We start from the raw sequence: 23,850 nt of genomic DNA, 5'->3' as shown, positions 1-23,850 counted from the left end.
AGATTAATACTTAGAAAACTGTCAGCTTTATATAATGTGTGTTTTATGAATAAACGAGCACGGGCTATTCGTTGTTGCATTTATGAATATCCTCATCTATAAACACAGGAGGAAAGTTATCTCAAATGCTATAGTGCATAATGTCGAAATTACTGCATTCTACACTTTTTTTCAATCAAAAATGATTAAGAAAGCCCACAAAGTACTTTGCAAAATTTGAACGGTGGAGTAACTTCTCAGAATGAGGTACTGTTTAAAAAACATAATTTAGGATGGTAATTTGTACACAAGAGTCATTCATGGTATTATATTTTAGTACTTAAAGTCGAGTGGTTGGAAGATAATTTAGTCGGATGTAGCATATCGAGTGTGGAGTCTTAATGCAAATTTGATCGTTATTAGCATTTACAATGTTTTAAAACTTTATTTCTACTCTGAAAATTAAGCGTTTTGCCACTTTATAACATTTCATAATATAAAAGTATTTTTATAAAATCTCACAATAATTGTAACTGTGAGGAAGTGTCTTAGCGTTTCAGAAAAATAACGATTTGTCAACAGAAACTCATGCGAGTTGTTGCTGTATTTTTGGCAGTAAACATATTCGTCACGTAGAATGATATTTAAATGAAAATACATAGAGTCACGGAATGCTGCGATTGACAAGCTGCAACTGGTTAGCCTCCACCAAGAACACTTTGGGAACTTTATTATACTCCTAATTGTGAACAGTTGGTGTGAAACGTGGAAATCAAGCACGTCTCATATTGGTAATTTTTTTCTGCAAGAAAGTATTAGGACAATGTTTACTACTTTTTTCTTGCTTTGGTTTGAGATAGCAACCTAAAGCAAACTACATCATTTAAGTGGAAGATTGGCCAACTTGTTTTTCTCGTGTGCTAAAATAGAAATTTAGGTATATTCTGTGACGACAAAGTACTATATATAAATATATGTTTTTAAAAAGTTTAAAATGTTAGTATTAAATTTTAATAGCAATTATATATAGTTACATATACTGTATTGTTGACAGTAATAAAATAAATTGTAATTACACAAAATAAAAATGAGTTCAATGCTATTTTTGACATTGTCTTTCGTTTAAAATATCATTTATATCTGCTTTTTGGAACTTGTCTTAATTCTAATAATGTTTGTTAAATGGAAATCAATCGACTTATTTTTTTCAACAATTTTGATGTTTTTCATGAACGAAAAGAATTGTTTACAACAGTATGTACTACCCCAGGTGCATAACCGTTTTTTTAGATAAATTGAAAATTTGATTAAATTCATTGTAAGAATGTACTTGTTTATAAAATTTAAGGAAACAATGTTCTCTATGATAAGTTTTCAAAGAAAGATTCCTTGCGTTTAAGTTCAACGAGTTAATAAACTCTGAAAATACGCAATTTCCATACGGCAATTTTATCATGGGAAATAACGCAGATAACATCTTTAAATAACGAAATATTTTTCTGGCAAAAAATTATTGAATTTTCTCTTGTCTTGACCAATATGCCATAACCAAATTCTGTGTTATAAAAAATATGAATTTAAGGTTGATGAAATATTTTTGAATATAATTGGCAGTTGAATATTTAAATTATTACGTTAGCAAAAGTAATACATAGATAGACCGATGTCTGTATTACATACCTGTAATTATAAAAAATGCCAAAGTGAAAATGTCTAATTTATTCTTTAGAGATTAGCCCTTTCCACTTTGGCATTCGGCCTAGCTTCAAGTCACTAAAAATGGCTGACACTTTCTGAAAAGAGGGAATGTGTCTTTTTTTATTCGCCTGATGAAAGGTGTCTATTTCTTATTACTGACAACGTTACTTTATTTAAAAAATCTTTGAAACTGAAACAATCAAAATGACAGAAAACGCCAGCAACATTTTCGATTGGTCATGTATGTATTATGACACCAATTTTGTCATTATAACATGAAAGTGTTATCAGTGAAACGAAAATAATTTTTAAGGCATACTTTACAAAAATAAATGAAAATGAACCTAAAAAAATTTAGGATGCAATAGGCAACATCAAAATATAAAATGGGTTGCAGTGAGACCGGAGGACAATGAATTGAACATCCTCGATTAAGAAGAATGTCTTCTTTTTAAGTTCTTGTTTTGCATAAATAGTACAATGTTCTGCTCGCATTTTAAGTTCTATGCAATTCTGATCAGTCGTTTGTTAAACATAGGTTAATATGTTCTGGTGCTTTCTTAAATGTAGTAAGTGAATAATTATTATATATAAAAAGTAAAATGATTCGATTCTATAATGCAAACCTTGTAAAATATTTGAATTATATAAACAAATTTCTTTTGACAGTGAGAAGTCCAGTATTTTCACATCTGAGTGTATCCCTTTACGGACTGACGACAATTAGAGCATTTAAAGCTGAAAGCAGATTTAAATCCATGTTTAATAAGTATCAGGATAAGCATACTTCAACGTTTTTTATTTACGTGTGTTTAATTCGCTGGATTGCCATATACGGTCACATAATTTGTTTCATAAATCTAATTATTACTGTTATTATTTTCGGTGTTTCAAATAATTCAGGTGGGTGAATATATTTAAATGTCTGAAGTCTATAATATTGTTTATTTACGTGTGTTTAGTTCGATGGATTGCCATATACGGTCACATAATTTCTTTTATAAATCTAATTATTACTGTTATTATTTTCGCTGTTTCAAATAATTCAGGTGGGTGAATATATTTAAATGTCTGAAATCTATAATATAAATATTTTTCTAATTAATATTTGCTGATTTAGGTGACGCAGGAAGCAAAATTGGACTTTTATTAAATTACGGAATACTAATAATTACGAATATTCAAAGCTTTGTTGCATTTACATCTGAAATGGAATTTCAGGTATTGCGTATCTAATCAATCCGGTAATTAAACCAAATATCAAACGAACAGCCTTATCGGACCATATCTAATTTTTCGAACAAGGTAAACTTCTTGGAAAGGAAAGGAAAATACTTGGTAAAAAAATACATATATAATAAAGTCTAATAAGTGAATTCGGGTGTTGGTTTGATAATTCTGGTATTATTTGTTTAAAAAGTTATTAATCATTTAATAGTTAATTGTTATGTTTAGCACCAGTGTATGTATATTACTAGAAGACAGCAGTTTTCTCGAAGTCAAGAAACTCACTTTAATTTTTGCCCATTCATAGTTCAGAAATGAACGGCGAGTTTTCTTTAAAAAACTCGATTATCGTATAAATTTGTCAAAATCATTTTTAGAACATGTAAAACGGCAAGGCCATTTTGGGGAAAAAACTATGTCTTGGAGACTTAAGGCTCGACTGCGCTCCTTTTTCTAAAGAAAATAGAAAATGAGCACTAACCAATGAGGAAAAGCCAACATCCGTACTCGGGGTCCTTGCGTAGATTACAGTTGGCTTTGTTGCCGCCGTGGTTACGACTAGTCGCGTTGTCACGGGTAGGTTTTTGGCTACGAAAAGTGGGAAGATATTTGTATACGAATTGTTTCATCCTGCGAAACGACGAGAGCGAGAGAATACATTCGTAACGTGTGTCACACGTTTGTGAATATTCGATTTCGCATTTTCAACTTACCAACGAGCAACATATACGCAAATCTCGCACTTTTGCCTGTTTGTAAAAATAGTGTCGCCATTATGTATTTTATTTTGACCCGGTTTTCGGTTCCCTGACTTCCTACAAGTCTGTTTTTTTTATGTGCGCATGATTTGGGCATCTAACACTCTGTAACAAATTGAAACTCTTGATCTGTATTCCTTCATACCTCTAAAGTGCCCAATCGTTGACAGCAGCGCGATTTTATAGACAAAATACAGTGGACCCCCTATAACGCAGGTTCCAATAACGTAGATTCCTATAACGCGGCGAAAAAATTGCGACAGCTAAAAGGGACGCGTTAAAACGCGGTATAACGTCATCGTGAACTCGTCATCGCGGACAAGCAGCCAAACTACTTTCCCGCCGTCCAGCGCCACGCTACAGAGAGCTTAGGCGGGTAAATTGAGTTTAACTATCGTCTGTACAGTATTATATATAAATAACAGTAGAGTGTCGTTTATCCGAAAGCTGGTTGTCCGAAAGCATTCCAGTCAGCAAATTTAAATTTTCGCTAGTGCTGTGGCGCTGCAATCTTCGGCTATTTCTTGGGCTACTCAAATATTTTACGTTTTTGATACTAAATTAACATCTGAAGAATAATTTTTTATTGTTTTTATATTTGTCAATATATTTAATTTTGTTTGTACAAAATAAAAAAATAATTTTTAACCATACAATAGTCTTCGTTAGGCTTAAGACAAAAATACAACATTTTAGTATGTCAAAATAGGAGAAAGCTTAAGTAATAGCACATGTAAATAAACTGTTGAAATTAAAATGAACAGTACGTTCCAAATCATTAAAGAAAATAATACAATAATAAACTTACACATAATGTGATTGACGTTGTACTATCATATTTATTGCAATAACTTAAACTGTTATGGCACTTTGAGTCCCTTGCTTTTACAACTGTATTTATTCGTGGAACACTTCTTTTTGCAATAACAGCTGGCACAGTCGATCCCCTATAACACTGTAGATAATTCCGTGTTATATGAATGTCATGTTGTGCGAGTCACTTTGATTTTACAAATATGTGTGCCGGGCTGTGAACGGCTCACGTATTTGTAAAATCTACAGTGTTATACAGTATTTGTATTATCTACAGTGTTACAGGGGGGTCTACTGTATAGCCCCCCTGTACAGTAGACTCCCCTGTATACTCTCCACTTTTCGAATCCGAAAAGTGGAGGGTAAGGCGATATTTCTTGAGAAGAAATCTCATCTATGAAAAGTAACTTTTCTTTACAAATTGCGAACTGATTACGTTATTACGTGATTACGAACTGATCTGTTAATGATTTCCTTTATTTGGATATTGCCGACGCCTTACCGACGACCCCTCTCATCCTCCGCCATTCGACCTGACTAACCGATCCCCACCTCACGGGATCAAAAGAACAAAAACACCATTTAGTGTACAAAGTGGGCGATTTTCACCAAACCGTTGCCGGGAAAAGAGGTACGACCTTGTCTTACCTCTGACTACCCACAAAGGATTTGGCGACAGACTGTCGCCTCTCTCTCGGCATCGGCTTTTCGGGTGTTTCGACATCCACCAAAGCTTATCTGTGCTTGTCGACATACACCAGCGATTGTTCGAATGTATAATAATATAACCAACTATTCGGTCTTTCACCGACGTATTCTGTATGTGTCGACATTCGGAGAATATCGACATTATCTAATTTCGGTCTTTCACAGTAACATATATACTTTCCACCGTCTAGCGCCACGCTACGGAGAGTTTAGGCGAGTAAGTTGAGTTTATTATCGTCTGTACAGTATGTAAATTAAGTATTGAATACATAAGTCTAATAAAGTACTGTAATTTTATACATTTCTTGTGAAAGAAACATTTCTTATTCAACGGCCATAAAAATGATTTATGTTAATGATATCTCCAAAGTTCAACGAAGTTTTCGCAGAAAAATAGCATGAGAAATCGCGGCCGCCGTTTGGTGCGCTGCTCTGTGACAAAAACAAGCGTAAGCAATGGCTTGGTCGAACGGTGCACACTCGGTAAGTAATCCTACAATTTTTTGTTTATAGCATAGTTTATACGGATTATTCCCAAAAAATTATACGTATTTTGGAAATGTTAAGTCGAATTAGTCTAGAATCGATTAATTTTATGGAAGAAAACCTTTCAAACAGCCTTAGTCCGTAAACTTCACACGTGTCGGGCTGTGATTGGCTCACGTATTTAAGGATTTCTACAACGTGAAATTCGAATAACGAAGAACGTATCTTTGCATTATGGGAGGGTCTACTGTATAGTCTTGTCAACAATTGCGAAGTATCTATATTTCAACATTTTTTTAAAAACAACCAATTCTCAGCTTCTCAAAAAATTACTGCTCGAAATTCATTCAGATGACACCAAATTGAAACTTTAATTGTTAAGGTTTCAATTTGAGTGTTCAATTTAAGGTTTCAATTTGGTGTCACCTTTAGATTTCTTGTTGTATTTAAAGTTTAACATACACAACAACAAATCTAAAGATGTTTACCCCACCACTTCGAAGAAAATATTCCAATCGTTTGTCTCATTGAGGTTCTGCATATAATATAATCTCCTCATAATATATATTCTCGGATAATATATCTTGTTACTTCAACAAGTTTTATAGTCTGTTTTACTTCATAAAATGAAAATTTTCCAGATGAACTCGGTAAAGCGCATTCTGAAATACAGCAAATTGAAATCAGAAGCTTCGTACGAAAGTTTGCCCGAAAAACGACCCCCCTTAGACTGGCCACAAAGAGGAGAAATTCATTTCGATAATGTTTGTTTACAATACTCCGAGGATAAAAACATCGTTCTAAAGAATTTGACTTTTCATATTGACTCTGGAGAAAAGGTAAAACGTTTGCAAATTAGAAGAGCATTGTTAGTAATTATTGTGTAAAATGGTGTTTTTTATTTATTAAGTGCAGATAGGAATAGTTGGGAGAACAGGAGCTGGAAAGAGTTCTATAATTGCTTCGTTATTTCTCATGACAGAGCCAACGGGAACAATCATCATCGATGGAATCGACACCAAAGAAATCGGTCTTCGAGATCTACGTAGTAAAATATCCATCATTCCTCAAGTAAATAAACATTAATTCGGTTAACATAATTCGTGGTTTATAATTTTCATATTTTTTATGTAAATATGTTTTTCTTTTTTTCATTCGTAAAATTTTAATTTTTAAAATATATTGTTCGTCGATGTACTTTATCTGGATTGTTAAACTCTGTAGGTGTCAACCTACTATTGCATGGACCAGGGATCGAATCAGAACAAAGTAAAGTACACAAGAATATGTCATGGGGGTCTGTTCTAGATATTTCGCGTTTTTTCCCTTTTCTTGTACCTCGCTGTTGTGGACCCAACAGAACTTAACAGTGGCCTAGCGTAGGGGGCCTTTGCCGGATGGCCGAGCAGTCAAGGTGGCAGCCTACCGCTCTGGGGGACCCGGGTTCGAATCCGAGCGGGTCGAAAAATCCCCAGGAATTTTTTGGGGGGTGGTCCGTTCGGATATGTCGGGCCCCGTCCCTCACCACCCGGCAGCCCCATTGTGGGCCTGGCCGAATCCATAATGGGCTTGCAAAAAGATGCCCTCTTAGAGCCCACAGGGCGGAAAGAGTTTAAAAAAGGGGGTCTTTGCCCCCTACGCTACGCCGCTGTTAAGTTAAGCTCCTCCCGCTCGGGCGACACTTTGCTAGAGGCGACAAAAACCCTATTGTTGAATTAAAATTAAGAAGACTTTCTACTGTGGAGGAATGATCAAAAAATCAATGAGTTTATTGGTAAGGTGAATCCCAGCGAAAAAGAAATTTTCAATTTAATTACCAGAGTATGATCACATCTCTCTCCCCGGAGTGTCTGCCTTTCCCAGGGGACTCATAAAATGTGTCACCGGGAACTAACTTGAAGTAATCACCATTGATTCAAAATGGCTAAAATGAAGGAATCGAAACCAAAGGGGGGAGGATCCCCAATATAAGACGAAGGTCGAGGACAAGAAGGTCGTTGGAAGTCCGAGAGTTGATCGACTCTGTTCTGTTCCCAAGAAAGTGTAATGTAACTGTTCTCTATGGCTGTTCCCTTTGACCGTCGCTCCTGTCCAATGTTGCTGTTCCCCGAAAATTCGAACTTATTGATCCAAGAACATGACAAGCCGGCATAACGAACACGAATTTCATCAACGATCTAATTATCGATCCAAAAATCATGTTATTAAGGTATTCAGCATCACGCAAAATAATGTAAGCTCTCTCGGCTGGGAACTCCATATTTACTAGTATAATGTCCAATAGATTATGTTACCCTATATCAGCCTTATCCGGTATGTTCCGCTACTACAGTTCATCTATTTTGCCGCTATATATAAAAGTTAAACGGAATGACATTGTAAACATATGTTTAAATAGATTACAAAAAATAAAGGGGTATTATTTTTCGTTATAACAAAGTTGTATTGTGCACTTCTCTCTGCTGCATTGTATTTCGGGCCGTCTTCATCACGGACACCTTGTGTCTTCATGCGTGACTGCTCGCGCAAAACCGAAACTGCAGCCTACTGGTTTTTCTGTCTGCTTTAAAGGACACAGTGGTGTCATTCCTGACATAGGTATCACCAGTCTGGGTCTACCCTCTGGTCACAGAAAGGTTCCGCAAAGGTACATTTTTTATAAATAAATATTGAATTCAAAGAAGGGCATTTGATCACTAGTGTGTACGTCAAACCGACGCATAGCCCGCTTTAATCCCGTCACACTCAAATGGTCCTTACCTATATCCTTACCTTCCGAGCTCTCATTAGAAGGGCCTTTCTGTATCGTAGTAGTGTAGTTGATACACGGAAGGAGATCAACAGAATATTGCAAATGGCCAGAAGTCTAGGATACAGAGCAGATGCGATAAGAGGATTGATTACAAGTTACAAAATGGGCACAATAAAGACTCCAAGCGGCGGTATCGGTAAAATCACAAAGTTCACGTACGATAGAAGTACGAAAGCCATCGTGAAATAAATTTCAAACTGCATAAAGTCAAAAATGATTTTGAAAAGAGCTCCAAACCTCTATAAGAAATTAAGGAATAACTAGGACAACATTAATAAAGTAGGAAAGCAGGAGTGTACGTGATTCCTTACGAAAACAAGGAATTAGGAATCAAGCAAAACTATATAGTTGTTATTAAAAGTAATTTGGGAATCAGTCTGAAAAACACAAATATAGTGTCAATGAGAGATCCAATGCCACTGCATTATTTCAAATAGTGCAGGCTGAAGGCTCCATAGTGAAATGGGCGAAGCAGATAACGTTAAGACCGTGAACTTTCGAGTTTAGCGAAGAGCGCAGAAAAGATTTATAAGGGCAAGCTGTAGCTTGTCCTTATAAGTCTTTTCTACGCTTTAGATACGTGCATCAATGCAAGGGGCGCAGAAGGGCTACCATTTGCGTGGGTGTACTTACTTGAAAAGTTTTTTAAGATCTCCGAACTTATGTATTAATTATTTACATTTTTACATTTCTGGTCTTTTATATACGATATTATTACATGATTTATAATATTATATCTGATTATTGTTATTTTAGTATATATTCATACATGTATATATATATATATATATATACATGTATGAATATATACGGAATTTTGTACAGTCTATTTTTAGAACATTTATTTTTCTCTCGATAATCTGAAGATTGCCTATTCAATAGACCGAAAACGTTAGTTACGTTTAAAAAAAATTTTCTTGGCATCTTAAGGTATAGTTGTGTAGTATATTATTTGCTAAGTGATTGCTGAGTGAGTTTCTTTAATTGTTACCTATTTGCATTTCTATATAAAATGTGATCTTTAGATTAACAGTTTTACATATTTCTTCACAAGAATCTACATAAAAGTTTATATTGATTATTAATAGAAAATATGTTAATGAATAAATTTACTTTTTATAAAAAAAACCATGTAATTTTAATGAAAATCAATTATACACTAACAGCAATTATTCTTTAAAATTACTCTTTGTCTATTAATATCACTTATAATACTGATTTCACTTACGGATGAAATCGAAAATGATTGGCTCAAAACAATAAAGTTTCTTTATTTGCGGTAACGATAATAATACTATATTTAAATGGAGTAAGAGCATTAATTAATTAATTATATCCGATAAATTTAACTGTCTTCAGAATTCTAACAATTACAGCTGAAAAGTGTATAACTCTGTCTCTATGAAATCTGGCGATATCCTGATTCTTCATGTTCCGAATTAATGACATTTTACCAATTTCGTAATTAATTAAAATCAGAAGATGAAAATTATATTAATTCTTTAATATCTTAGCAGTCGATTTGAATCGTTGGAAGTTCAAACTTATCTAAAATGCTTTAATACAAGTGCTGTTCCCCGAAAATTCGAACTTATTGATCCAAGAACATGACAAGCCGGCATAACGAACACGAATTTTATCAACGATCTAATTATCGATCCAAAAATCATGTTATTAAGGTATTCAGCATCACGCAAAATAATGTAAGCTCTCTCGGCTGGGAACTCCATATTTACTAGTATAATGTCCAATAGATTATGTTACCCTATATCAGCCTTATCCGGTATGTTCCGCTACTACAGTTCATCTATTTTGCCGCTATATATAAAAGTTAAACGGAATGACATTGTAAACATATGTTTAAATAGATTACAAAAAATAAAGGGGTATTATTTTTCGTTATAACAAAGTTGTATTGTGCACTTCTCTCTGCTGCATTGTATTTCGGGCCGTCTTCATCACGGACACCTTGTGTCTTCATGCGTGACTGCTCGCGCAAAACCGAAACTGCAGCCTACTGGTTTTTCTGTCTGCTTTAAAGGACACAGTGGTGTCATTCCTGACATAGGTATCACCAGTCTGGGTCTACCCTCTGGTCACAGAAAGGTTCCGCAAAAGTACATTTTTTATAAATAAATATTGAATTCAAAGAAGGGCATTTGATCACTAGTGTGTACGTCAAACCGACGCATAGCCCGCTTTAATCCCGTCACACTCAAATGGTCCTTACCTATATCCTTACCTTCCGAGCTCTCATTAGAAGGGCCTTTCTGTATCGTAGTAGTGTAGTTGATACACGGAAGGAGATCAACAGAATATTGCAAATGGCCAGAAGTCTAGGATACAGAGCAGATGCGATAAGAGGATTGATNTCTGAATTAAAGGTACAGTTAAAAGAAGTTATTAGTAAATTACCTGGAGGATTGGATACGCACTTAACGGAAGGAGGGAGAAATTTCAGCGTGGGAGAAAGACAATTAATTTGTCTGGCCAGAACCATTCTTCGCCGGAATAAAATTCTCGTCATGGACGAAGCAACGTCCAATATCGATAAAAGGTTAGAACACGTGAAATAGAAAATATTATCTAATTTCAGTTATAAATTACTGGTTTAAAAGGTTTTATATATGATAGTTTATTTACTCACTCCTGTAATTTAAGAAGAACACTGTCATAATATAAATTAAGTTTGTTTTTAGTTTGTGTTGCGTAGACAACGATTATAACTTTTTGCAAACTTTTAGATACTTGTGTCTTTGTGTTTTGGTTAGTGATCTTTTCAATTATTATTAATAATTAAGTATAAACTTACTTTACTCACATTACTTTTCAAATTAAAAATTTATAAGTAAATCGTGAAATTAGGTATAAATAGCTGTCAATCGAGTCGTAGTATAACCATTTCCCAACTTTAACGTGGAAAATCGCAGTAAAATACCGTAACGTAGATGATGGTGTTTCAAATTAAGCCTGGATTCCACATTACTGGAATCCGCGACGTAATCGTAAAACTAAAAGCCTAACAGAAAAAACTTTTAGTTTTGTAACGTTCAGTTGGACAGAAACAAGACTGAAAGAGGAGTTAAAAATTATTTAACCTTTCCGTTTTCGTTCCGCGCTTCCGTCGTACTGCAACAACAAAAACGCAAGGATTTGTGACGCGTAGTCATTTGCATTAGTCACGTGTAGTTTGATTGTCATAATGGCGGAAAGTGTAGCGAAAAGAATGAGGAAACAAATAGATTTGGAATTCTTCATCAAACAAGTTAGAAAATACAGATGTGTGTACGTTTTTGTGCAGAGAAAGCATGGCAAAATCCGTAGCGTCTTCCATGTTTGAATATACTTCAATTACACAACTGATCAACAGATGGCACATTTCTAGTGGAGTCAAGTTAAAACGAAAACATAACTGAAACAAAAGCTCTACGTTTGAGTTCTGTTTCTGAGTTTATGTTTTCGGGCAATGTTGAGTCCAGGCTTAAGACTGTTCATATTCAGGATGATTAGATAAATGTTATGTCAATAATCAGATGGACGATATGCAGTGTGGTGCCCTGGGAATCTGGAATGAAATTCTGAGCAACACTGAAAAATATATTATGCACGAAAATGTCAAAATATGTTCAACCTCGTTTGGGTTTGGCTCGAAATGAGGATGAATGTAAAGGTCTTTTATATCTATAGGTGAAAAAGAATCAGGCATTAAGAAAGCTTCATTATCCAGGTTTATAATTTAACTAGTTTGTTACACCCGGTTTCAAATACAAAATTATTAATTTTTTTTAAAATTCTGTTCACAAAGAAAAATATTCGCGTTCTTATATGTAACAACTAGACCTTAACAGAAAAAAATAATAGTAATTACTTGGAAATGTAAAGACGTTTTCCTGACATGACAAATTCAATTGTATGTGTTAATTATCCTTTGTTTACATACTTCGAGTTAAAAATGGGATAAGCTTTTACGATATATTATAAAATTAGGATTATATATATAAAATTTGCCATTTTTCGTTATATTGCGTTTTTGTATAGCGCAATTTTTCTTTATTCTTTTTTACTTTTTGATACTGTATTTACTTGAAACTTTCGTTGTAAGTCAATAGTTAAAAGTCAATAAATATTGAATGGAATTTCAATGAAGAAACAAGTAATGTCGTGTGGTTGTCGCACTTATTACACTGATGTAGACAGAAATTAATTAGGTTGTTACAGTTTGAATGCCAAATACTAATATAACTTGTTACAGTGTGACACTTTCGACTCAAAGCACCTGCATACCACTTGCTATCTGTCACAGTATTAGCACAGCGGTCGCGAAATTGATGGTAGTTTTCTGCGAGATTTGAAATTGTCAGTTTATTGGTCAGTTCACAAACTAATTAACTGAATACAAAATTTCTTTATTTTAAAATTATTACTTTTTATATGAATAATATTTACTTTATTAATTTAAAATTTTGTTTTTCTAACAGTCGGCACTACGTGTATAGCCAGTAAATCTGACGTAGGTAAAAGTTAATTGATATACAGAAATTAAATCAATATTTTGGGGTTATGTAGGACACTCGAAAAACTTCAGACGATGTTTATCGATGTAATTAGCCTGGGCGAGCAGTTTTAGCACTAATACGTCACAGATGACAGAGTATAAGTAATTTATTGTTGAGAAAAGAAAAAAGTATGATGAAAAGTACAGATAAAAAAAAGTGTAATAGACAATTTAAATTAAACGAAACTAAAGTAAAGTAAATAAATAAAGTTAACTAAACTAAGAAATAAGAAATACAAGAATAATAAAATAAAATCAGTTCGCATTCAAGTGGGAAAGTCTTGGAAAAATTGGAGTCGCTCGTTAAAAACAGTTGCATTTGAGATTTTGTCGAATGTGGACTGAGGGAACTGTGTCTGAAACATAACGTCGGTGAGGTATTTGACACGACAAAAAACATATTTAAAATAGTTACATAAATTTTTTAAATATTCGATAGGATGAGAGGAACAAGTTGAGCGTAACTGCTGATATGTTAACGAAAGGAAATGGAATATCCTTTAAATCGATACAAGCTCGGGCATTCAGACACAGCAGAGGCAATCAAAGAGGTAGGTAACGTGGTACTATCTAGTGGGATGAGAGACGTAAATCTGTTTTTTTTTTCTTAGAACTATTCTTTTCTGTAGTTCAACTGATATTGACCAATCTCTGTGTAACAGACACTTGCAAATACAGGTTTGTTGTATATTTCGGCTGTAGACTGTCATATATTTAGTTGCTCTCAATAAGCGTAATCAGTGTTTTTGAAATTGATTGCTATCTGTCTCTTCTTCAACAAATCTGCCAATGTATGTATTAGGCAAGCCTTCCAGAATTCTATTACCAGGCTCAGTGCTACACAAAAGGTTGGTTTCGTTGATAAAATCAATTATAATTAACACTGATATAATCATACGGTATGTAGGTAAACTGTACTAACGATTTTGTATAAAATATTATTTGAAATATGCTTTTAGGAAGTCTGTCAGCTATTGCTTGGAGACAGTAATTACAGGAAAAGAAAAATCTTTTTTGTACTCAATACATGCATTACTTTGACATAAATACTTGTATAAAGACAATACTCATGGAAAATAAAGAATGTACTACTTTATAGGGCAGCCGTTATTTATTACAAAGGCAAGAGAATGCTTCTTTGTTGATGTAATCAATGTTGTTACAGTTATCGCAGTTATATTTTTACAGTTCAGAAGAACTTCTATCTAATGGTCAGACTTATACATTTGTAATGCTCTCCATCTTTCTATGCCGCACGTACAGGAATCTCCAATAAATTTTTTGCAGAATTATTAGTAAATAATATAGTTCTCTAAAATAAAAGTAAAACTCCGTTAGATTTAAATCAATCATTGTATACTGTAATGAGAGAAAAACAGAATTATCTTTCTGAAATATCCATTTTTCTCCACAAGTGTTTGGACCACTGAAAAGTAAATGACTTTCTAAAAGTCATTGATACTTTGTCGAATTTCAACAGAAATCAGTAAATAATAGCAATGCCCTTACATTAATCCGAATGCTCAGAAAGACATTACAGACTCATTGCTAAATGCGTTGAATGATAATCAGTTTGAATGAAGCGTTGAATGATAATGAGTTTTGAACATTTTTTATTTTTGAAATTATGTGATTATAGAGCAGGGGTGTCCAACATTTTTGTTTCTCTCGGCTATATTGGAAAAAGTAATGGAGTTCTGGACCACAAGTATATTGTGGCCGAATCCTTAAATATACAAGTATATTTAAGGATTGGGTCGCAATATACTTGTCCAGTAATAAATATTAAAACTTTATCACGAAAAAGAATATTTTAAAAAATTACTTCTACAGACACTTTCAATTTCTACTTAGAAATAGATAAATTTATTTATTATAAATGAGAAAAACAAAAATTTATTTGAAAAACACAAATATTTGTTGTATCTGGGTCTTTAATTAATAAAAAAACAAAGAAACACCATTTTAAAGTGCATTTTTATTCAACTAATACATTTATAAATAATATGTACCAAAATGTAGCCGATATTTTTTACGCCAAACTACAAACAGAGTAGACAAATTTGTAGCAAAGTAGCCAAATCTTTCAAAGCTGAAAAAAATATTAAATAAGCTAGAGTTCGGATTCAAAGGATTATAGACCCAAATTTAGGGAAAGGAGAGAAAGCTCAAAAAATAAAGAAGTAAGAAAGGTTAAAAATAGACCTTCTGTTATGCAAATATTGATTCTTAATTTTTCGACCTTTTTCACTTCTTTTTATCTTCTGGCTTTTCTCTCCTTTATCCAAATTTGGGGCTATAATCCTTTGAGTCACGACTTCAGCTTTATTTAATATTCCTTCCTCATTCACACATTTCGAGTATTTGAAAATATTTCCTTTCTATCAGTGGCGTAGCGTGGGTGTCGGCGGCCCGGGGCGGAGGAAAATTTCGCCGCCTCCTTATTTAGGTATCTCAATTTAAAAGACTAAAATTCACTTTCGTCACAGAATAAGTAGTGAAAAATTCCGTGCTCATTTCAATCGGTCCGAATTGTAGGTGCGACAAAAATATGAAATGAAATGGTTCAAATTTTTACAAGATATTATTATTACTTATTGTGAAATTTTGCCGCTCCCTAAAAGTGCCGCCCTAGGCGGGTCGCCCCTGCCGCCCCCACAATGCTACGCCACTGCTTTCTATTAAAACATAAAATATGTACAAATGTTTAAGACAGGGGTGTCCAACCTTTTTGTTTCTCTGGGCCGCATTGGAAGAAGTCAAGGAGTTTTGGGCCACAAGTATATATAATATATACTTGTAATTTCCTTAAATATTCGGCCACAAGTATATATAATATATACTTGTGGCCGAATATACAAGTATATTTAAGGACTAACATGTGTAGATAATAATAATAAATATTATAACTTTATCAAGAAAAAAAATATGTTAAAAAATTACTTCTACAGACACTTTCAATTTTTACTTAGAAATAGATAAATTCATTTATTGTAAAAGAAACAAACGAAAATTTATTTGAAAAACACAAATATTTGTTTTATTTGTGTCTCTAATTAATAAAAACGACGAACCACCATTTTGAAGTGCATTTTTATTCAATTTATATAATTATAAATAATATGTAACCGAAAAAGTAGCCAAAGCGCCAAATGATATTTTTTACGTCAAACCAAAAAAAGTAGCCACATTTGGCCCAATGTAGCCAAATCTCGCAACGTTGGAAGAAATACTAAATAAAGCTGGAGCTGTGAATCAAAGGATTATAGACCCAAGTGCGGAAAAAAGAGGCAAAAAACAAAAGATAAAGAAGTGAAAAAGGTTGAAAAATTATGGGTCCATATTTGCTTAACAGAAGATCTATTTAACCTTTCTCACTACTACATCTTTTGTCCTTTCTCATCTTTCCCTCCTTTTCCCAAATTTGGGTATATAATTCTTTGAGACACAACTCCAGCTTTATTTAGTAATCCTTCCGCATTCACACATCTCCAAGTATTTGAAATATTTTCTTTCCACTCAAAAATAAAATATGAATAAAGGCTTTGTGAAACTTTTTTTTTTAGTTTATGCCATTGAAATAAATAAATAATAAAAAATTAAAACATTTGTAGGTTTTGTTTACACGTTTATTGGGCCGCATTGGAACTTGCCTTGGGCCGCATGCGGCCCGCGGGCCGCGGGTTGGACACCCCTGGTTTACGACTTTGCAAAACTTGATTTTAGGTTTATGCCGTTTAAATAAATAAATAATTAAAAATTTTGCCGGTATTTTTTTCCTTGTATTGGACCGCGGGTTGGACACTCCTGATTTAAAAATATAGAAATACTAAAACATATCTATGTATGTTTATATTCAATAAAATATAGTTGTTTTTATATTTGGTACAGGATTTTCTAATGTAGAAATTTGTCTACCTTATGATTCATGACTTTTGATTTTTATAATTGGATTTCGGATTTTGTTTTATATAAATATTTAAAATCTATATTTTAATATGTAAATTAACTGTTAATTAATTTTATTTTTGTAAGTTTGAGGGACCCCGTAAAAAAAATCAATTGGGTTTCGCACCTATTGCATCCGGCCCTGGTTTCCAATTTCCTAATCTCTTAATTATTTAACTACTTTTTAAGTAGAAATAAGTCGAAATCAGTTACTTTGTACTCGAATATTTGTAGTCTTGGGAAAGAAGTGAAGAAAGAAATTTTTATGACAACGGGTACAAAAATCGTAAATTTAAGAAATGCAAATTCTAGGAGTTTTTTGAACCTTTTGCGTCTCATTCATTAAATTTAGTTTTAAATGATGCTGCCAAAGTAACAGTTAATTTTTCAAAATTGTACAAGAATTGTACATTTTTTTAATGCATTATTGATGGAACATACTGATTCATAATATCACTACTTTAAAATTTAAATCTGTTTGTAATATAAGATGGCACAGCAGAATAAAAGTATGAAATATTTTAATGTAACGAAATTTATAATATATGAAAATAATCTCGCGATATGTATTTATAATTTAGAAAATACAAAGCGGTGGAAGCGCCGTTTTTGGAAGCGGCGCTTCCACCGCTTCCAAAAACGGCACGCCACTGCTAATAAACATTGCATCTGGTTGTGGATTCGCGATTCCTCAACCATTTCACCTTTCGATTTGAAAGTCTTTCCGAAAGCAATGGGGTTAGGAAATTCTCCCATGTGTTACGAACGATTAATTCAGTTAATCAAATAGCTTATACGATAACAGTAGAAACTCTCGTGAATTAGCATGTACCGTAGTGGCGACAGCACGAACTAATGACATCTAGCTATTCGAGGAGTACACTAACACCGCAGAATATGTAAAGTCTAACAAAACTTGCAATGGATTATACAGTTATTACATATGTGAAATCTTTAACATTTTTGTTCTCAGAAAACTTTCAGATGAATCATTATTTTTTGTCAGATACGCTTTAATAATGACTTTGAACTATTTATCTGCCGATAATTTAACACAATTGAAAGAAACACGTTTAATATTTACATTCGTTAAGAAATAATTAATTAACTCACTTTTAATTGCATACGGGCTCTGTAACAAACATATACTGTATTAAAATTGTTTCGAAATAATGCTGATATTTCTGAAGATAATCCTTTTCCATAAAATGGTCGTAACACACAACATAATTTCTATTTAAGTATTCCGGCTCTTTCGTTTTCAAAATTTTGTCTAAATCGGATCGTTTGCTTTTAATAACACACTGTGTGCATCTTAAAATGAATATGAACACATACGTTCAATGATAACAATATTTTAAAAAAGGAATTAAATTAAATATAAATTAAAACAATCTAATTGCTTATTAATTTACTTACATTTGTTTTTTTAGGGAATCTGTAAAACGACTTGGCATCACTTTGTATTTTATAATTAACGCAGCTTTACATAGCGCAAATAACTCCTCTTCCGGCCATTCAGATTATTGTGAGATATAAAAATGCGATCCAAAAACGTCTTCTTATACACCGGTACAAATGGAGTGAAGTGTAGTTATCTCCTCGAACCACTATGGCGGGCAGAAGATTGACGCCCGTTTTCACCAGAAGTTTTCACTATTTCGTAATAAACTATTTGGTTTAATTCAGGAAGTTTTGTATTCTGTGGGATATTTTTTATCGAAAAATATCCCTGTTAACATTTATTATAATTGAAACACGGAAAATAAAAAACACGGGTATGATAATTATTCTGAGTTTGTATGAAACGTTGTAGATATTGATATTTTGAAGTCAATTTTACTATTTTCATACAGTATTTGTGTTTTATACTGACATTAATATTTTATTTTTTTTTCTGTTAAGGACCGATTCCTGTCTACAGAAAATAATTCGAGAAAGATTTAAATCTTGTACTGTGTTGACAATAGCCCACAGATTAAACACAATCATCGATTCGGATAGAGTGCTGGTAAGATACCTTTTTTAATAATATAAAAATAAATGCTTTCTTAATTACATATTTTCAAATTTTAGGTACTAGATACCGGGAAACTACAAGAATTTGACTCGCCGTATGCATTACTGAAGAACGTAAATGGTATATTTTATAATTTGGTAAAGAAGACGGGAGTAACTTCAATGAATGAATTATACAAAATTGCCAAAGAGAAATATTACGCTAAAGAAACGGTCGAACAAACAAAACTATAAAACATTGTCTTCAATGTACATCCATATTTTAAAGATCCGGTGTTAAGTTTTTTATTTAATTTTGTTCTTAGAAATATTAAGTCAAGTTCTTAAACATTAAGTTAGTATTTCCGCACATCAAGTAAAACATAAAATTAATAATATCTAAACATTTGTGAATTAAACTGTGATAAACATTACTGACAGTAATCAGAAAGTATAGGGGTTAATATTTTAGCTATATTTTCAATTGTTAATTTAAGAAATAAATTGAATTTTCAAGTATTAAAGAACAGTGAATGACATTAATTTAAATAATATAATATAAGTTTTGTTTATGAATTCCACCCGGAAAATCTTAATCGTTAATATAATTCTAATAGTAAATATGTATTCCAGCAATACTTTGCATTAGGGTAATGAGTAAAAATAAAATTAGCCTAAATGTTCCAGAATTCGTTTGCTTTTGAATTATTTTTATTTCAGTGTCTAATAGTTAATCGATCTATGTAACTTAAATCTTAAACTTGAACTTAAATCGTCTATTTCGTTTAATATTTAGGAATGAAGTAATGATCAAGGAACGAAATTTAACACGGTAGCTTGTATGTAATGGACATCCATTGCATTAAATTTCGGTGGTTATACGACAACGAGGTGCAAAGATAGAAGGAACTCGTGTCGTGTCTGGAGTTGGGTCAAATTTAATCATATTCTTCTTTGCTTGATAGTATTTACGAATTTTGATAAGAACCTATCACAACCTTCAAAGTACACCGTTTTTGCTATTTTATAATTACAATATAATAATTCTTTTTTAACGAAATATCATATTTGATAGCGCAGCAGAAAACTTTATGTTTATATAACTTCTTCATGAAACTTCAAGGTTTTCTGAACGCAAATAAAATGCTAAACTTTTACACTTGAATATGAATATTATAAAAAATGTTATCTAATAGATGTGTAAGATCGATGCGTACATCTGCATTTCTTATCTGCATCTGCAGTGTATAAAAAAGTGTAGATGAGAATGGAAAGGAAGGAGAAAAGTAACCCATTCGATACAGTTGGTGTTTTCTGTCGTATATTTCTCTGGTATGTAATATTACTTTTTCTCTTTAATAATTAAAATTTTGAATTATGAATAATTACGAAGTTCTTTGCTTAGGAGTAATCTTTTCAAATAAAACCCCTAATTTATTCATATTGTTTATTAATGTTATAATAAAGCTATGTACACAGATTTTATTTTTGAATTTAATGTATTGTTTTTAAAAGATAAAGTTGCAAATCCTTTCGTGTGCATGACATTGTGAAATATACAGTATATATTGACAGGAATTTATAGATTCACAAGAGAAATCAAAAATATATCATTAAAATTATTCTGTTTATGAAACAGCGATGTACTCTGTATTCGTTGCGTGTTTAATTTTTTCTTTAATATGATATATTATGCAAAATATAATTAAAAATTTAATTTGATTAGTTGTTTAAAGTTATTATTTCAAGAATATAATAAACAATTTTATCGTTTATATTTTTACCACTCAAACAATTTACAAACGTTAACTAGGTCAAGGTATCAAATATATACATACAGTCGACCCCCTATAACGCGGTACATACGTTTCTCTTTATAAGAATTTTGCGTTGTAGGAATCCTTAAATACATGAGCCAATCACAGCCCGGCACGCGTTCAGTTTACGTGCTACAGCTGTTTGAAAAGTTTTCTTCCATAAAATTAATCGATTGTATACTAGTTTGATTCAACATTTCCAAAACATGTATAATTTTTTTGGGAATAATCTGTATAAACTATGTTATAAACAAAAAATTGTAGGGTTACTTACCGAGTGTGCACCGTTCGACGACGTCATTGCTTAAGCTTGTTTCCGTCGCGGAGCAGCGCACCAAACGGCAGGTGCGTTTTCTGATAAGTTATTTTTCTGCGAAAAAGTCGTTGAACTTTGGAGACATCATTAATTAATTAATAGAAATAATTTTTATGGCCGTTAAATAAGAAATGTTCTTTTTCACAAGAAATGTGTGAGATGCGATGTAATTAATTAGAAATTTGATTAGAAAAAGTAAATTTTTACACAAAAATATTCATTGATTTTGGTGGGAAAATTATATTTTCTAAAACAAAGGAAACTGGAAAAAGCGACTTCCTTCAACGGAAGTTGAAGCATCCTTTTGTTTCTCCTTATCTACTAAAGATCTTAGTCACCCTGAGAATTGTCGCCCCTCGATAAATTACCTTTTCCTCTGTTCACGTGGAAAAATACGAAATGCTGATTGGAGAAAATTCATGAGAAAAAGAAAGAATTTTCCATGATTTGAGAGTACTCCAGAAGATCTCATAGAAGACAGACGTATTCCATACCATCGTCCGAAGGCTAACGCCCAAATTCGAATCCACAAGTTTCTATAAAATGATTTTAAATCAGTAAATAAGGAGAAAATATTTAAGTATGTGCCAATGATAGACCAAGAAGAAAGAATAGTCATATTTATCTAAAGAACAGAAGAAGATAAAGATACATAGAGGTAGTATGATTAATGACAGAAATTGTGAGCTGTCTCGAAACGGTTTTATTCGAAGTTCTTGAAATCTCTTTATTTGTATATTTAATTTTGTATTATTTAGTTTATTTTGTTCATTGAATTTTTGTGATATGTGTTAAAGAAATGACTCTTCGATATCTGAATTAAACACATTTCATCATCTCCTTCTCGGACCAATACGTGTGTTAATCCGCGTAATATAAAAGTGATTAACTGGTGTCATTATCCTGACGTTGGATAGAGACTTTGCCGTCTATATCCTATTTAATATCAACAGCCCTCCTAGAAAAAGTTTAGAGATCGAATCTCGCGATTCTGAGTCATGTAAGTGGTACTCTTGGTCAGTATCCTCGGCTAATCCCACAAATGTATAAAATTACAGTACTGTATTAGACTTACGGTACCTAATTTATATACTGTACAGACTTTAGTAAACTCAACTTACCAGCCTAAACTCTCTGTAGCGTGTAAGTAGTTCGGCTACTCGTCCACTATTGCCTATTGGTCAGATTCGACTAATCCTGTTGCGACACGAGTCGGCGATGACGTTTTACCGCATTTTACTAGTCTTTTAGCGTCTTTATACGAATACAGTCGCAATTTTTTCGCCGCGATATACGAATTCGCATTATATGCCCGCGTTATGGGGGGGTCTACTGTAATTACACATCATTATACTTGATGAAAAGATAGTTACACACTTGTATTACTAAGTATACAAACAGATAATGGAAATAAAATAGACGTTTTATTTCGCACTAGAGTTATTCCTGTAATATTCGTATTTGATTTTTCTGATAAGAATTAAGCTGTTGAAGGTACACATTGCATAATTTAAATATTGAGCATAACACGTGGCAATTAGTAGGGAAATGTTTTACTGTGGGAAGATTTATCAGTTAGATAATTTTATACCTCACACATCTTCGATTATAGATCTAGAACAGTGTTTTTCAACCTTCTTGAATACGCGACCCCTTTACAAGTTAAAAAATCCTGGCGACCCCCTAGGGCTATATTAAAACTGTATCAGTGATTTTTAAAACTGTATTTAATTTCCTTTCTGTTGAGACAGATTATTGTTGATTAAAACGAAAGTTTCAGGAGAATCGACAATAACTTAACACACGTAAAGTATGAAACTTCCTTTAATTAGAACATTGGGCACGGACCTTTTTTTAGGATCAAATTTTTCAGATTCTACTGTTCTACTTTTTATTTATTTTTGCAAATCAGCTCAACACTTTTGCAGCTATGATTTTCTGGGGTGAGCCGTATACACCCAGGCCCCTTTCTGTCTACACTCATGATTGAGACCTAACAATCGATCAAAACACCAATTGTACTGTAAAATAAACACGTACAGCCTTCGCGCTAAAATTGTAGTTTTTTAATGCAGTGTAGGACCTACAAACACTCGTCGGTTTCTTTTACCCGCGACTCCTGTGTAAGGCTTTGCGACCCCCCTGGGGGTCGCGACCCACAGGTTGAAAAACACTGATCTAAAATATCCAGCGAATTATTTTTTACCGATAATGCTTTAACGTTATACAGGGTGGACCAAAAAGAATATACGTATTTCAAACTGATATATTTAATAAACTATCGATAGTAGCGGTGTGCTGCGGGTATCGGAGAAACGAGTGCATTGTCTAGTTTGTCCCCCAGATGTCACTTGTGCTTGGTTACAATGACATATTCACAGTTGTTGTAAAATGGCTACGCCATAGCACAAAAGCTTTTGTATTCTTGAGCTTGCGAAGTGTAATTCCGTGATTACAGTGCAAAGACGTTTCCGGTTGAGGTACGAAATTGATTCTCCGAATGGATGGAACATTCGCAGATGGTACCGTCAGTTTGTTGACACAGGTTGTGTATGTAAAGGAATGAGTCCTGGCCGACCTCGTGTATCTGAAGAAAATGTCGCACGGATTCAAGCTGCTTACCAACGTAGCCCTTCAAAATCAACACGTCGTGCCAGTCGGGAATTGCAGCTGCCTAAAACAACAGTTTGGCGTGTTTTGAGACGCAGGTTAGTTATGAAGCCCGGACCGAACTC

At 33.1% G+C, this 23,850-nt stretch overlaps 1 protein-coding gene across 1 annotated transcript in view; it reads left to right on the top strand.

The window, feature by feature from the left end:
- LOC111639491 (multidrug resistance-associated protein 4-like) overlaps positions 1–20,466 on the top strand; it is a 114,293-nt gene extending 93,827 nt beyond the window's left edge. The window contains exons 20-26 of the mRNA XM_023385382.1: positions 2,347–2,580; positions 2,798–2,898; positions 6,311–6,508; positions 6,585–6,740; positions 10,866–11,038; positions 18,890–18,995; positions 19,061–20,466. Of these exons, the coding sequence (XP_023241150.1) occupies positions 2,347–2,580; positions 2,798–2,898; positions 6,311–6,508; positions 6,585–6,740; positions 10,866–11,038; positions 18,890–18,995; positions 19,061–19,237 (1,145 nt within the window). The 3' untranslated portion in view covers positions 19,238–20,466. The remainder of the gene's footprint in view (positions 1–2,346; positions 2,581–2,797; positions 2,899–6,310; positions 6,509–6,584; positions 6,741–10,865; positions 11,039–18,889; positions 18,996–19,060) is intronic.
- Positions 20,467–23,850: the final 3,384 nt, after the last annotated feature.

Source organism: Centruroides sculpturatus, unplaced genomic scaffold, assembly GCF_000671375.1.
Source record: "Centruroides sculpturatus isolate CEXI.00-Female unplaced genomic scaffold, Cexi_2.0 scaffold1188, whole genome shotgun sequence".
NCBI classification, from domain to species: Eukaryota; Metazoa; Arthropoda; class Arachnida; order Scorpiones; family Buthidae; genus Centruroides; species Centruroides sculpturatus.
This window is presented reverse-complemented; position numbering and strand designations above follow the sequence as displayed.